Raw genomic sequence first — 15,563 nt, 5'->3', positions numbered from 1 at the left:
CCCCCCGGAAAACCCGAAAATCTGACCCTTTGGCTCCGGGTGAAAAAAAAAAATTCTATTTCGACATTTGTCGCGCCTCCGGGAGTTTCATTGGCATCAGAATCATTAGAAAATACAGAATCAACCTTCACTTGGCGAAAAAATTCAATTTTGGCGAAAATCGACTTTCACCCTGAGCCTTGACCCACGTGAAAATAAAATTTTTTTTTTCGTCTTTTCTGTCACCTCCGAAGGTTCAAAATCAACGTTCACTATTTTTTATTTAAACACTGCCTGCAAACGGGGAGATGAGGGTGGCTAAAATATATTCTGCAACCCTGTCTCTTCGTTGGCTACAAATTTCAACCCTCCGCATACATGCCTTCCCCTTCACCCGCTCGTAAAATCACGCGTTCTCGGTAGCATCGAGGAGGACTTCTCAGGACCGAAAAGAACTGAGGATTCGAATGGTCTCTGGAAAAGTACGTCGCAGAACTGATTCGGACTTACCAGGTCCATCTAGGTCTGGAGAGATCTTGAAAGACCTGTGTACGTCCAATCAGAANGGCATAGAGGACTTCTCAGGACCGAAAAGAACTGAGGATTCGAAAGTTGTCCGGAAAAGTACGTCGCAGAACTGATTAGGACTTACCAGGTCCATCTAGGTCTGGAGAGATCTTGAAAGACCTGTTTACGTCCAATCAGAACGAAATCCTCGATTCGGGTGTGTTATGTGGTCAAATGACGATGATTCAACTTTCTTTGTCATTAATTCGGAAAAGTTGGTTAATCTATTTTTCCGATATTTTCTTGGGGTGGGGGAATTGTGGGATTAGAGACAGGCAAGTTCTTGGGATGGTGTGAGTTTGCTGATGACGTTAGAACCCCCCCAAAGTTGGTGAATAGTACGTGGCATTTTTCCCACAGCCGAGACGAAGGATTCTTCGTAATTGATTTACGAGCAGCCCTTTGTCGATGACAATGTCAGAGGCGAACAAGTATAAACAGTTTGATGATTTGACAAGTGTGAAACTTGGAAGCAATACATCGTTCTCGTAACTCACGAGTATCATGAACTCGCTATCAAAAACCCGTACGAGTTTTTCCACGAGAAATGAGAAATTGTCGGTGATTTTTCCTCAACAGAATTACCCATGGCAATCTCTTCTCCCCAGTTGTGTGCACCACTGTTTGTACACGACGGGGATCGAACGACCTCTCGACATCACGGCATTTCAAATAAGAAATGAAAAAACAAGTCCCGGCCAGGAAATAGACTGAAAGAACCAAACAATATTCTTCACCAGCACGAGAGAAAGAATTGACACAAAGTGCATTGAGATAACCAATTGCTGAGTGGAATAATTGTTGATAAGAATATCCCGGGTGCATCGGGTGCATTGCGAAATAAATTGAAATGAGTTTGTGAAAGTAAATCACAGAAACTTTCTCATCCTTGATGAAAATGTCGCGTCTTGGGTTGCCGAGTTTAATACCCATTTACATGTTTCTCAAAGTGTTAGCCGGAAGCTACTCGCACGGCTTAGTGAGTCTATCCCTTAAGTGGAAACTTAAAGCTCCACTCCCCACTGGCGGCTCGGTATCCGTCAGTTTGGTATCTCATTTCATTTCACTATTCACTTGAGCTTTACTTTACGTTACTCAGTTTAACGTCTTTTACTTTAACCATCGACTTTAACTATCAGCCGATGTTGCGTAAGCTCTCAATAATTATATTGTAAGATAAGACAAACTTCAGGGTAACAAGAGATTTTAATGACATCACAATTATGTTTACCTTCTTTTATTAAAAAAAAAACTTGTGCAATATTTTTTTACATTGCTTAAATTACTTTTTTTAATCATCAATTCGCTGTAAAAACTAATCTCTTTAATACGTTTTAAAATTGAGAGAAACAAGAGAAAAAGTGGTTTACTTTAATTTCAAACTCTCTTTATTTCAAAAAAATCAATCAATTCATGAATCACACCCTTACTTATAAAAAGGAAATAACTCCATTCCGACGACGAGTGTGATCGACACGCAATCATGAAACCAAAAGTGAGGAATAATATTAACAAGAGGGGGAAAAAAAGGAGAGCGAGAGAAATCCCCTTTGAATTGGTTTTCCGGACAAGTCCTCGAGTGCTTGGAATATATATTGACAGTTCGGGAATGTGCACAGACTATCCCCCCTCCTCTCCTCGGAGCTGATACGGCAGACAGTGCAGAGGGTGACTTAGCCCGGGTGATGTCAACGGGATCCGATAAGACGCGTCAACCTCCAGCTGCTCTTCAGCCATCAGCGATTTGCATCTGAAATTTATACAGGACGCGACTCGTTAACAGACTGGTGTGTACGCCTAGACGTCATCATATACAATGTACAAGCAGATTTCTCCTCTCTTTATTGTGTCACGTGCAATCAGTCCAGTGATCCGAAATAAAACGGATGTATTCGTCGTGTATTTTATGCATCTCATTGCTCTCTATCCCTGCAATTATATGAAGTTTCAGGCTCCTTGAAGGGAAATATTCTATTGAGAGAGAAAATATAATTTAGACTCCAGTGAAAGCCAAGTCTCTTTACATTGCCAGCGTACTTCACCATGATGGCGTTTGTCGTAAAATTTGCTGTATAAACTGAAACCCAGTGTGCCGATCTATCCTATTATCGGCTATCTGATAGACTCACCTCGTCCTTTACCAAGTTTCAGGCAAGGGAGAGTCGTCTTCTCTTTACGATCACACGTGAAATTTCTTCTTTCCTCGGAGGAGATAGTAAATTGTCATCTCGTTTCGGAGTGAACTGATTCAAAAAATTTTTTTCCCCCAATGACAAGTCAACTGTTGATGTATTTCCATTTTTTTTTTCTCTTCCAACAAATTTGTTTTTCCTTCAGGTAATTAGTGCCTCAAGTTTGATATTCTGAAAATATTTCAATTAACGTGGATCAAAAGGAGTGGTTGCTGCACTGAGAAATTCGGTGAAGAATTTCAAGTTTAATTTAATATTGGGGCATTTCCCATGTTTCACGGTGGTGGGGAACATGTTTCTGACATTGAGTACTGACACGCTACTGGTTGTTGTTATTAAGCTCCTTGAAAATTGAGGGAGCTTTCTGAACTTGAGAGTAACTACTCAATTTTTTTCGGCTTTATGTAGATATTTTGCAACAGGGGGCGATTACAATGTCTCAATTTGACAAATTACTTTCCATCCAATCTGGAGTTGTCCTTTTGGCGATTATTTCATTTCATTTCATTTCTAACTAATCTAACTATTGTTTTTTTTTACTTTCACGCGCTGTTAGTTGCAGTAATTTCTGTGTACTAGATACATGTACAGGTTTCCCTTGGCCTTCCCTATTCCTCCAGCACGTAGAAAGAGAATGGCGTGTGGACGACACTTCATTAAAGCGACGCGACAGCGATTTTCTTTCCGCCTGGACTCACACGTTCGTCGGAGGGAGGCAGAGGGGGAGGGAATGAGACAAAAAGTGAGGTAGAACGTCACTTCTCTGTCCACAATTATATTCCTCGTGCTTTGCACGGATTTATCCGCTGGTGTATACCTTCTGCGTGCCACTGACAACGAGTTCCCCTTGATTGCTTGTGTTTTTCACTCTTCTCTCTCTCTCTCTCTCGCTCTCCCTCTCCTCATTTTTTTCTACTCTCCCGTTGTCCATTGTTATTTCTCCTGTTTCATTTTCACAATGATGCCCGTGTGTCTGACTATTTCTCTTCCTTTTTCACTTTGGCGGCAATTCCAGTCAGCGACAATGATGGTGTGAGATATTCTTGGCGAATCGATTCGAAATCTGACTGAACAATTTATGAATAATAAATAATTGAATTCCAAGACAGAAGGTTCTACTCTCTTCTACATTGGAAAGCGATTAAAAATTGCTCTTAATGATTCATAAATATTTGATGAGCTTATAAACGTACCATTAGAATGAAAAAAGGAGGAAAATCGGTGAATTCCATAACAAGTTGACCTGTCTCTCCAATGCATATTTTTTATTATTAAAAAGAAAGTATGAAAATGCTTGGGTAAACTTTAATCGCTCGAGAAAAAGACTTTGAGGAGTTTTACACAACTTTTCAGTGACAATTTGCAAACATTAAGGATAATCTTGTGAGGAGAATATTAAACTGGACTTTAGGTGAGGTAACACAGAGGGGAGTGGATCGATTACAAAGTTCGAATGAGTTAATAATGAGGTGGATTGACGAGATGATGTGTACCAATGGGGGATGGGGTAATATGCTGGAAAATTGCACGGGATCAGTCAGTCGGGTACACGGTAATTTCACGTGTGGGAGTGGAGGAAAGTGACATGAGATTGTAATGGACGTCAGGATAAGTTTGTGCGGGAGGAGAGAGACAATTTTGGGTGATACGAAAATGGGGATTCGTGTGACATGCAAAGTGACAGGTGGTAACGATAATAGGTGCCACCGAGAGAGTGGTCATGGCTGTGAATTTGTTGAGGAACGATGGATGAGATTGTTGTAACTTGGAAAATAGTGTGAAAAATCATGGGAATCCAATGATGTGTAGGCAATTGAAAAAATTGAGAAAATGTTGGTCCTGAAAGAACATCATTTGCGGCATTTACTTATTCATTTTCCCTGACGTTTAATTATTTTCCAATTTATACAAATTCATAATTTTCAAATAAAAAATCTGCAAGTAATTTCTCAATGTCTTCGTGTTTTAATTTGAGACACTACAAATAAATATCGTTTCGTCAATTTGGGGAGGGGAAAAAAAATTTGCCATTTAATTTGTCTTTCATCTCGCATTGTCCCATGCGCCATTATGATCCCTTTTGAATAACTCACTAGCTGCGGGTAACATCTGGAATGCTGGAATGCCACTCCAATTGAACGTGGTTCCAATCGCGACAAACCACATCACCAAGTACATTATTTAATTAGAACGCCCGGAGGAGAAGAAGCCGTCCTCTCGCTGTGAAGGATATCGATTTTGTTTTCCAATTGCTAAAACAATAGATTACACCGCTGGGGAATAGAAGTGGGTCAATGCGAGCCTTATTTTCCTGATCAGAAATGCTGCTTGAGTTTTTTGCCAGCTGCTCCTGATGAATAGTGGCATGCAATGGAAAAAAACATTAGCGCGCCAGGGAGTGGAAAGTGGGTCAGGTTGTACAATTTTCGAATGGGGAAATTTGATGCGCCATGCTCATCGTTCAATTTGGGGGACAAGTGTTGGACAGATTATTGCGCGAGCTAATTATTGACAGTTCTGTGACATTAATTGTTTGATACGTATTTCAGATACTCCGTCATTCGCAATAACGCGCTTACCCGGCTTTGGAATACCCATCGTCGAGGGGATATCCGTTAGTCTGAAATGCGAAGTAGACAGCAATCCGTCAAGTTTACCAGTGTGGCAACGTGGTAAGTATCAAATTCACACATTTCCCATTGCTTTCTAATGATGTCTAATCATTCATATGTATCAAAAAATATCCAAAGAAATTAACATCTCTCATCCAACACCAGCAAAATAAGCAGAATTATTATCACCTTGCCGAAATCTCGCTGATGCACATTTGCAATATTCACGAGAATATTCTCTGGCACAGATTCATCCAAACGTAGAAATAGAGAGAGAGAGAGAGAGAGAGAGAGAGAGAGATGAATCAGAGTGGCAATGCGATCCCCGATTCGTTTGTCCCCCGGCCAAATTGTCGGGGGGAAAGTGGAGGAAACGTTGCAGCTCCTTTCAACGAACAGAATAAAACAAAAATTTGAACCTAAAAAAAAAGCCAAGAGCATTGAAATAAAAAATAAAAATCCTCTTTTGCCCGTCTGCCAAGTCATGACGCCGTCCTGTATCATCCGTGACAAAGCAGCCTCGGTATATACCTTCACATGCACCCCCTACACAGACACCGTTAGTACAATCGAGTCAACCCACGCCAGAGTGTACTTTCGTTCCAGATAGATAGCTCTTATGTAACATGCGACGAAAAGTTTTCTCCTTCCCCCCGATCCTCTCGATTTTATATCCCTCCCTCCCTGAAAACTTTGTTACAATGCTCTATAAAATCCATACACAATATATATATGCAATTGTCCCATATTTGTGGGTGAATACATTGACTACGAAGTATCACAGATGGTTGAATGCTGCAAAATTTATGGAGCAAAATTTAGAGGAGAATGAAAGACGGTGAAAGACTTGTCAGAAGGGTCTCCGCAGGGTGCAATTCAAGGCATTTTACCATGCCGCACTGTAAAAACTAATGTTTTTTCTTTCTATTATAAAAAATTGACTCCAGATAGACAATACAAAATTTAAGAATTTTTTTTTCCCATTTCAACTAGTCATTTGTGAAATTCATAATTCAGAATGTATATACCATTATAAGACATGATAATTTTTATAAAGAATATAAAACGAATTTTTCCAATTTTTCTAGTGTAACGGAAATGATGATTCAAGATTATTGTTGCAGATAATGGGCCACCACCAGTGGAGCAGAGTGACGATGGCTGGCTAAACTTCACGAAAATCAGTAGAAATGACAGTGGCTGGTACAAGTGCTACACGAGACACATTTCAGGGGTTTTCTCCAGCATCGGATACTTCCTCCATGCGCGATGTGAGTGATAATAATCCAAATTCACCATCAGTCGAACAATTTATCGATCAATTCCATGAAATATGTATTGCCACGTCCATTAATTTCACTCGGTGCTCGGAAAATATCCAACAATTTCCTTCCATTAAAATAATTCCACAAAACGATTGTCCAGTCAAGTGGAGTGACCACTGATTCACCAGTAATTTATCATTACCCATAAAAATATAAATGCCGGGTATTTTGTTTTGTCTGTGTGGTGACTCTCCTCGATAATGGGAAAACCACAGTGATTTGTCAAGGGAGGAAACCGCGGAGCCGTCCGGAAATTATTCGCATCTCGTTGCGAAAATTTGCAAATTTCCTATATCTATCCATCTCTCTCACTCACTCTGTCGTTCTCTTGTATAGTCAACCCCGGGCGTCAGACCATCTGGCATTTTGGCGCAGTCGCCTATTCCGTGAATTCTGGAATGAAACTTGCCCCTGTTTCATCCCTCCCTATCTCGCCTGCCCCTCCACACTATGATTCAACACACCTCCTAAGCAGGGTCTGTATAACAGCTCATCCCATCTCACTCTGTCATCCTCACCACTCGACGCCTTATCCAAACGTGCTATTCCCAGTGTCCCTCCCCACATTTGGTATCCTCTCGCCCTTCTGATCATCCGGGTTTGCCAGTTTCCGATCGCCTAATCTCTCCGCAATTTGGCCGGCTCCCTCCCTCATTCTGCCATGGTAATCATCGATTACACGGTTCAACGTCATCCGCCCCCCCCCCCCCCCCNGTCCGGAAATTATTCGCATCTCGTTGCGAAAATTTGCAAATTTCCTATATCTATCCATCTCTCTCACTCACTCTGTCGTTCTCTTGTATAGTCAACCCCGGGCGTCAGACCATCTGGCATTTTGGCGCAGTCGCCTATTCCGTGAATTCTGGAATGAAACTTGCCCCTGTTTCATCCCTCCCTATCTCGCCTGCCCCTCCACACTATGATTCAACACACCTCCTAAGCAGGGTCTGTATAACAGCTCATCCCATCTCACTCTGTCATCCTCACCACTCGACGCCTTATCCAAACGTGCTATTCCCAGTGTCCCTCCCCACATTTGGTATCCTCTCGCCCTTCTGATCATCCGGGTTTGCCAGTTTCCGATCGCCTAATCTCTCCGCAATTTGGCCGGCTCCCTCCCTCATTCTGCCATGGTAATCATCGATTACACGGTTCAACGTCACCCGCCCCCCCCCCCTCCCTCGAATACTAGAGGATTACTTATCCTCTCTAACGTGCAACATGGCCGATGATGCCGTCCCGACGACCCTACGACAGCTATGGGATGTCTATTATAACATTGGCATGATTTATTCATGTGGAAGGAATTGTCAATTCAGAGGTGACAAGTATTGCAGTATTTATTGCAGTTCGATCTGGCATCTATTTATGAGATTGAAAATGAGAAACTTTAGTTTAACATTATTGTCAAGTACAAGAGAACTCTTTCATCATATATTTTTAGAAATATATTGCAAGTTAACATGAACAATGACCTCAGGGCAACGATCTGTTATAACATTGCCATGCATTGCATTTATTCATGTAGAATTGTTAAGGTGAAGGATTTATTGCAGTTGCATGGCGTGAAGGACTGGATCTAATTTATTTATGAGAGTTCAATCGATAGTTAATTTTAGCTGAATACATTCAGCTAGTCTTGTTGATAAAAATCAGGAAAATTCAGTCCAACTTTATTGTGAAGTAGAATCTGATTTATCAGAATTTTCCAACTGATTTATTCAGCTAGAACTATTAATAGGAAGGATCATAAAGGATATTCACTGACAAACATGAAACATGAATCAATATTACATTGTCTCGTCAATTACTCAGATTTAATCATGACCCGACAGACGTATTTTTCTCTCACATAATTCAGAATACCTAGAAACTCAACTCGCCTCCAAGAAACTCCATTGCGTCATTTTCTTTCCCTTTGAAATACTCTTCTCCACACATTTCTGTCCTCCTCCATTCCTCCCTTTGTAAGATATATTTTTTCTTCTCACGGTCTCTTTCACCCCCATGACTCTGATGCTCTGATGTCAGGATATGAATGCACTCCTAGCACATGGCCGTCCTCAGCATGATAAAGAAGTGAGTCTTCAAAGAACTAACGATCGATGGTTTGTAATTCTGATGAGAGGGATTTTCATATGTCTTGATGCTGCCAGGATTTGGCCTTTTTTTTTCCCTTCGGTAACACCAAACACCGAGTACTAACTGCGCTCAGATAGTAGTGATAGATCCACACAGGAGAAGACGATACGCCAAAGTTTATCCCTGGTACGTGACCAGTGAACATGATATCGCTCATCTCCTTGAGGATATAGATGACAGAGACGAGAGCTGTACGACAGACAATCCTCCAAGTGTATATAGACACTCGTGGAAAATATGTATCATATACATAATACATACGTATCACGTAACCAACGACCAGAGTGATCGACCAACTTGGTGGGCTAAGATTTAGCACGTGTTCTGTTCTGGGTCTAAACCTCCAGGCAATAGATTAATTTTGAGGGACTCGAGCTCTTGGAGATCGTTTTGCGGAATTAATTTACGCCAAGTGGAGCAATACAGTGGTAGAAAAAACAAGTAAAAACATTGAAATTTTAATCATCAGTCAAACTATAATGTATAATGTGATGAAAATTTTCAAACTCCAGTTCCTTGTGCTTCACCACCTGCTTCATCAACATTTCAACAATCACAATGTTAATCCCCTCCCAGAGCAGTTGTCATTGGCATTGCCAATGTTTTTTGGCCATCTCTCCTTAAAAATCCTTAAAAATATCTGAATTACACTGAGAGAGAGAGAGAGAGAGAGAGAGAGACTGCCAGTGACTCTCGACAAGTTAAAATTGAAAATAATTTTTCCCCCCATTCACAGTAAATCCGGATTCGGAGCTGGAGGCGGAGGCGCTAAATGGCGAGGCGACAGACTCGAGAAAAGTGGAAGTACAAATTGGTGGTGCTGTTACGCTTGAGTGTGATGGTGGATGTTGGGGACATGGGTCAGGTATGGAGCCTGCTGGGGGGCCTGGTGCATTGGTTTTGGGGAGAGTTGTGTATCAAGACGCTGGGGAGTATCGATGTGTGGCACCAGATAGAAAATTACAGGATACGTGGAGGGCACAGCTGCCTTATCACATCAAAGTGACAGGTGAGTGGAAAATACATGACCTTGAACCAGCTTGAAAAAGTATTTGCTCATCTCAAATTGGTCGCGTTGAAACGAGTAATTTTTTTGGAAACGCGTGTCGCATGCAATTCCAATTTCTCCAACTCAAGCTTTATCCCCACTGCGTTTGAAGTAGATGACAGTGGAGGCAACCAAATAGGGGAATTGTATGCGGGATGAGTTGGATGGGTAAACGTAGAGACGTTATTTACTTAGGAAATGCGAGGCGAGGCGAGGCGAGGTCGTGGCTCGTATATTTGGCCGTCGAGTAAAGGCTCCACACAAGGAGACACGAGAGAGTGAGAAACTGTCATTCGCGGCTGGCGGTTGGCGGTGGCTCGCTATTTGTGTGTATGGGTGTCGTTTTTATTTGATGGCAGTCTTGGAATTGGTAGCTCTGTGGATATTCCTTATGTGGACTTGGAGAGGGGACGGGCTGGATAAACTCCAGCTACGTTTCATGGGGCATGAGAAACGTGTGCTTCAAGCTGTACACGTATCAAACGAACATGCTCTGTATCTCGTTTGGTTTACGTTTGGTTACGTTTGAGAGATGGAGAATGGATGGGGCTTGAGATGGGCTTGGCGTGGCTTCAGATACACCAGCAAATGGGAATTGGTGGCTTGTAAAGTCTTATAGTCGACTGTGTGTACTTGTGGTGAATGATTCGAGGTTTTTTTTTATGGAATAACATGGAGATGGAGTGTCGTTTGGTGGAATGGATTTTTCGGGGAGATGAGTATCTGGGCTATTGGAGAGTCAGATTGCGAGGTTTGAGATAAAAATTACAAGGTGGAGGGAGAAATATAGTTTTTTTTTTCACAGAGAATTAATGCAATGAATTCATTCTACTGATTATCTGAAATTTGACATATACAATTGAAATTTCGTTCTTAATGGTCAAACATGGCGATGGAGTCCGTTTAAAATTGTGGGATGGATAAAATTAATGTCCGATTCATCCAAAGCCATGAATTCGTGAAATTTTAACAGACACATTCCACTGATTATTTTCAATAATTCATAGAAAAAAAGATCATTCCAATTTTGAAATATATTGATTTTAAAAGATATTGACAGAGTACCATTCTGCCATTGATCAGGAACAATTTTCAGGAATATATTTACTTAAATTTTCAATTTTCAATTTCCAGTGACGAACTTTCTGGAAATTAAATTCAATTTGTACAATCGAATATTACAAAGAAAAAAACATAGAAACATAAACCAAATAAAATAAAATTGAAGCAAGGGTCTCTTTATCCATAAGAAAACTCGTTGGACCGCATTGATATTGACAAAGGAGGCGAAAAATTAAATGAACCAGTATATACGCGTGAGATTGGAAAATAGAATGGACTCTGAGATATTTCCTTTATCCCTTTTACCTGCGTTTCACAATTACTTTAATCCCTCTCTAACGATCCGTAATGCGAATTGGGTTTTCGTATCGAGTTGGCCGCTACGTTCTCCCATTGTTCCCCTGCCATGCGAAATCTCGGGAATTTATCATCAGTTTTTCCGTGAAAAACCGAAAGAATCGAGGAATAACTGCGCTATCTTTCGCTGAGGAATCACGCGGAAAATGTCTCGTAGCTTCTCTGCAATTCCTTCCGATAAATCTTTGAGTGGAAGCAGCGGCGGGGGGAGGAGGAGGAGTCAGCAAAAGAATCTGGCGACTCTTTTCTACTCATACTAGACGCGATTGAGACCTTTGCTAGAGCTTCACGAATTCTTAGATTCCCGACAGTCAATTATACGGCCGGCTAAACACAATCCGATCTCTGATGCTTTTTCCCTGTATATAAATTACACGTACATTCCCATACGAGTTTGGATGACAATAATGGGGACTGGTGAGCCCTTATCTCGGCAATTCACTCCATAAAATGAGAGAAAACACATCAATTGAATCATTTTTATTTAATTTTAATAAAACTAATTTTTCTAGTCATCTCAATGATAATTTTTCTGGGCGTAACCCAAACTCACCAATTGAACCCAGAAATGAAATAATACGAGATAAGAAATTGAGGAAGAGCTGACGGATAAAAATAGCAGCAGATTCTGGTAACGTTTCAACTCCGGGTTATTCTTCCACAGTTTAATGTGCAACTTTCAGATTTTTCCCTGCCGATAACTCACTTCTCTCCTCTACCAATACTCGGATTTTGATGACTCTTCTCCTCTCCCCCCTGTATTCTCTGGTCAGTGAGAAATGAGGAAAAATGAACAAGAGATTGAAATATGCGAGCTCGGTTCTCCGATCACTCGACAGTAGAGCGTTTTTCGTCATATCTTTATATATGCAGTTTGATGGATATATACTTGGTTGAAGGGGCAAGGGGGCAAGATGACGGGATGAAGAAGTGACATGGTGGAAAAGAGATCGAGTTATATTTTGGCCAAGTTCCCTCCACGCAGTTGTAACAAAAAAAAACGGAGAGAGGGGAAAAAGGGTTTAGCCATCAATTTTTCAGCCAGGGATTTCTAGGGGGTTGGAAGGCAACGGAGTAAACACAGGCCACTGCCAAAATTCACGATAACAATGGATGTGTGCTGGTGTATGTATGGAGAGAGAGGAAATGGCAGGGGAAGGGGGAGGGGAGTGCATCTCCCAGTATGAAACGAGGCGAAGATGGAACACGTAGAATATTGGAAAACTCGCAGATAATCCTGGGTACCTCTCCATTCTGCTTCGGATTATTAAAAGCAATAGATTTTCCATGGTTCATCGGGGTTTTTTTTTTTTTTTTGTACTCCTAGNGGGGGTTGGAAGGCAACGGAGTAAACACAGGCCACTGCCAAAATTCACGATAACAATGGATGTGTGCTGGTGTATGTATGGAGAGAGAGGAAATGGCAGGGGAAGGGGGAGGGGAGTGCATCTCCCAGTATGAAACGAGGCGAAGATGGAACACGTAGAATATTGGAAAACTCGCAGATAATCCTGGGTACCTCTCCATTCTGCTTCGGATTATTAAAAGCAATAGATTTTCCATGGTTCATCGGGGTTTTTTTTTTTTTTTGTACTCCTAGGGAAGTTTGAGTTTCCGTCGTGAAGTGGGTAAGGGGGAAATTTGCCTGATGTGACGGTGGAGTGTTGTTATTAAATTTCAATGTCATATTTTCCGAGATATGGGAATTTCATTTCATTTCGGTTTCAGTTTCATTTTTTTTTAATGTGGAGTTAACAGTGGAGAAACACAACAAGCGAGGAACAAGCGAGTTCTTAAATTCAGAACAATTGCATTCGTCAACTGAGAAATTGAAGTTTTCGAATTTATTTGAGTTGATTTCAATTTCGGGGTTTGTATTTAGAAAGTTTTATTTGACGAGGTCATTTCATTTTTCATGGAATTTTCATGTTCAATGAGGTAAAGGAGAGATTTGTTAAACTCGTAGGTGAAAAATTCTGGGGTAAATACTAGGGTCAGTTTATATAGAACTTTCGAAAAAGTTGGGACATTTGTTGGTGCTTTATGCAACTCTGGGAAGAAGGGCACTTGAGAATTTTTTTTATCAATACTGAGAGTCCTTCGATGGAGATTTATTTTGGAACATTGAGTATAACATGTACTGAATTGAACTGACGCCTGGAAACAGGACGAAACAAGGTTTCGTCGAATTCAATTGGGCAAATTGATGAGGATTACTTGTTTTTCTGATAATTGGAACTGATACATTGATTCACTTGATACATTTTTAAGACTATTAGCAAATGTCTACATTCTCCCCGAAATATGCAAACCGAATCTTGGAATTATTATTTCTGCATGGGAACAAACATGGAAGGAAAATTATTGAAAAAATCGCATCATAGAGTCCCCCAACAGCGACATAATTAAATCCGTTGGACTATAAACCAATCTGGATCAATCCAAGTCGATAAAACTTTTCAAGTGTTGTGTTCCTCTTGTCACATTCTCGTTAATGCGGTTTCGTTGTTTACCGCAATTCCAGTGATAGCCAGTCGGGCAACAATGGGGTGAGTCAGACTGGGAATGTGTGTTGCATGAGTGGTGGTGTTAACAAGCGTGTGTAACGCCAGTCGTCAGTAAAATCCTGAGCCAATAAAGTTAGCTTTCACCTGTACATGCACTGAGGGAAAACAACCCGGCTAACACCAGCTACAACAAAAGGGCTTTCGTACGAGTCCGTCGTTTGTTCTCGTTTCGTATCATTGACTATTTCGTTTCACCATTTTTCTCGTCTTTCTTCTTTCTGTACGGCGATGGGGAGAACAACTCAGCACTGATTACTCGAAAATTTTGTTGATAAATTCACTTTCTTTGTCGGTCAAACAATCATTTAATTTTCTAACTGTTAAAATATTTCTCATTTTTTTCCTCATTTCTAATTGAGTGTAACTCTGATAAAAAATTTCCAACAAGTGTACCAAAAATGCAGCCCGAACTCTAGTCTAAAAATCCCAAACGCACTTTTTCACTCACTCTTCATTTCCCATCGTCTAGACGGCAAAAAAAAATCTAACAAACATAAAAACACTAGCAAAAGAGTTCTCTCATCTCCGATAAGTCTGCTACCAGATTAATTCTTGATTAAAAGTAACCCAAGCTCCTCACTGGAAAAATGAGTAGAGAAGGTAAAATTAATCAGAACAAAACGTTCGATGGAGATTGGAGAAACGGGAGAAGCTCATTCGAGCCACTGTGACGAGGACTAGTGTCCCTGGGGCCAAGAACCCCAGGTCCTTCAAGTCAATGGGATATCCTCCGTCTCTCACTCCCAGTTAACTGTATACCACTCATCCACTGGGATTACCAATTTTTTCCCCCGCTATTCTTCTTTTTTTTATCATTCTCATCACGTGTAACTCGACACTGTCGTCGTCCTCGCAAGGACTCTATCTCTCTCGCCCCGATAGCCATACCAGTCGAGCCTAGGACTCTCGTCGATCGATACTCGATTAATCTCCACTCAAAATTGACGGAGATTGGGAATCTCTCGCCATAACTAAAGCCCATGTGATATCACGTGTTGGGATTTTTTATGGGTTTTTAACTGACGGTTGAGGAATCAAAGTCACTTCATCACTGCTGTCATTTTTTTCTTCTTTCGTTTCATATGGTCGTGAAAAATGTAACGAGAGTAGTTGCAGCGCTAGGGAAAAAAAATTTTTTACATTTTCGGACAAGAGTGTCACTGTTAGAACATTACAAATGAATTTAATAGTCTCTAGAATGCATATATGCATGACGTAAAAGGCTGACTGTTATTTCATTGTTTGTAACAATGATCATTGTGGAAGTTGTTCCAAGTTTTCAAAAATTGAATGCAAGTGGGAAATTGTGAATATATCATCAGATTTATCCAGCTTTCCGTTGAAGAATAGATGGCCCTAACCGATTGAGAATTCTGGGCCACGCAATGAATATGTCAGAAGACGAACAAGTTTGATGTAAATTCGAAGGAGATGTAAGGATTTCCAAAGTCAAAATATCACTCAACACGCTCATTCGTCCTTCTGAATTGAAATCAAAATTACCGCAGCAAGGGGGAATTGCACGCAGAGGCTGTTAGAGGGGGCAAACGAGATCCACTATGCAGATGAATCGTATTCTTTGAGAGTATAAACCGCCTCCTTTCTCGCCCAGAGCCCCTCTCGGCGAATATCGCCGCTGGGACATTAGATATGCGCAACGTACCCTCGTGGTCATAAATCAATTCCTATTCCCCCCCCCCCCCCCCCCCCCC

At 41.0% G+C, this 15,563-nt stretch overlaps 1 protein-coding gene across 1 annotated transcript in view; it reads left to right on the top strand.

Annotated features, from left to right (window-relative positions):
- Positions 1-15,563, top strand: part of LOC107038299 (MAM domain-containing glycosylphosphatidylinositol anchor protein 1) — a 94,882-nt gene that overhangs the window by 59,489 nt on the left and 19,830 nt on the right. The window contains exons 7-9 of the mRNA XM_015257326.2: positions 5,288-5,410; positions 6,475-6,621; positions 9,554-9,826. Of these exons, the coding sequence (XP_015112812.1) occupies positions 5,288-5,410; positions 6,475-6,621; positions 9,554-9,826 (543 nt within the window). The remainder of the gene's footprint in view (positions 1-5,287; positions 5,411-6,474; positions 6,622-9,553; positions 9,827-15,563) is intronic.

This window comes from Diachasma alloeum, unplaced genomic scaffold, assembly GCF_001412515.2.
Source record: "Diachasma alloeum isolate Michigan unplaced genomic scaffold, Dall2.0 Dall_scaffold_00279, whole genome shotgun sequence".
Lineage (NCBI taxonomy): Eukaryota > Metazoa > Arthropoda > Insecta > Hymenoptera > Braconidae > Diachasma > Diachasma alloeum.
The sequence above is the reverse complement of the archived record's forward strand: the minus strand, read 5'-3'. Positions and strand labels throughout refer to the sequence as shown.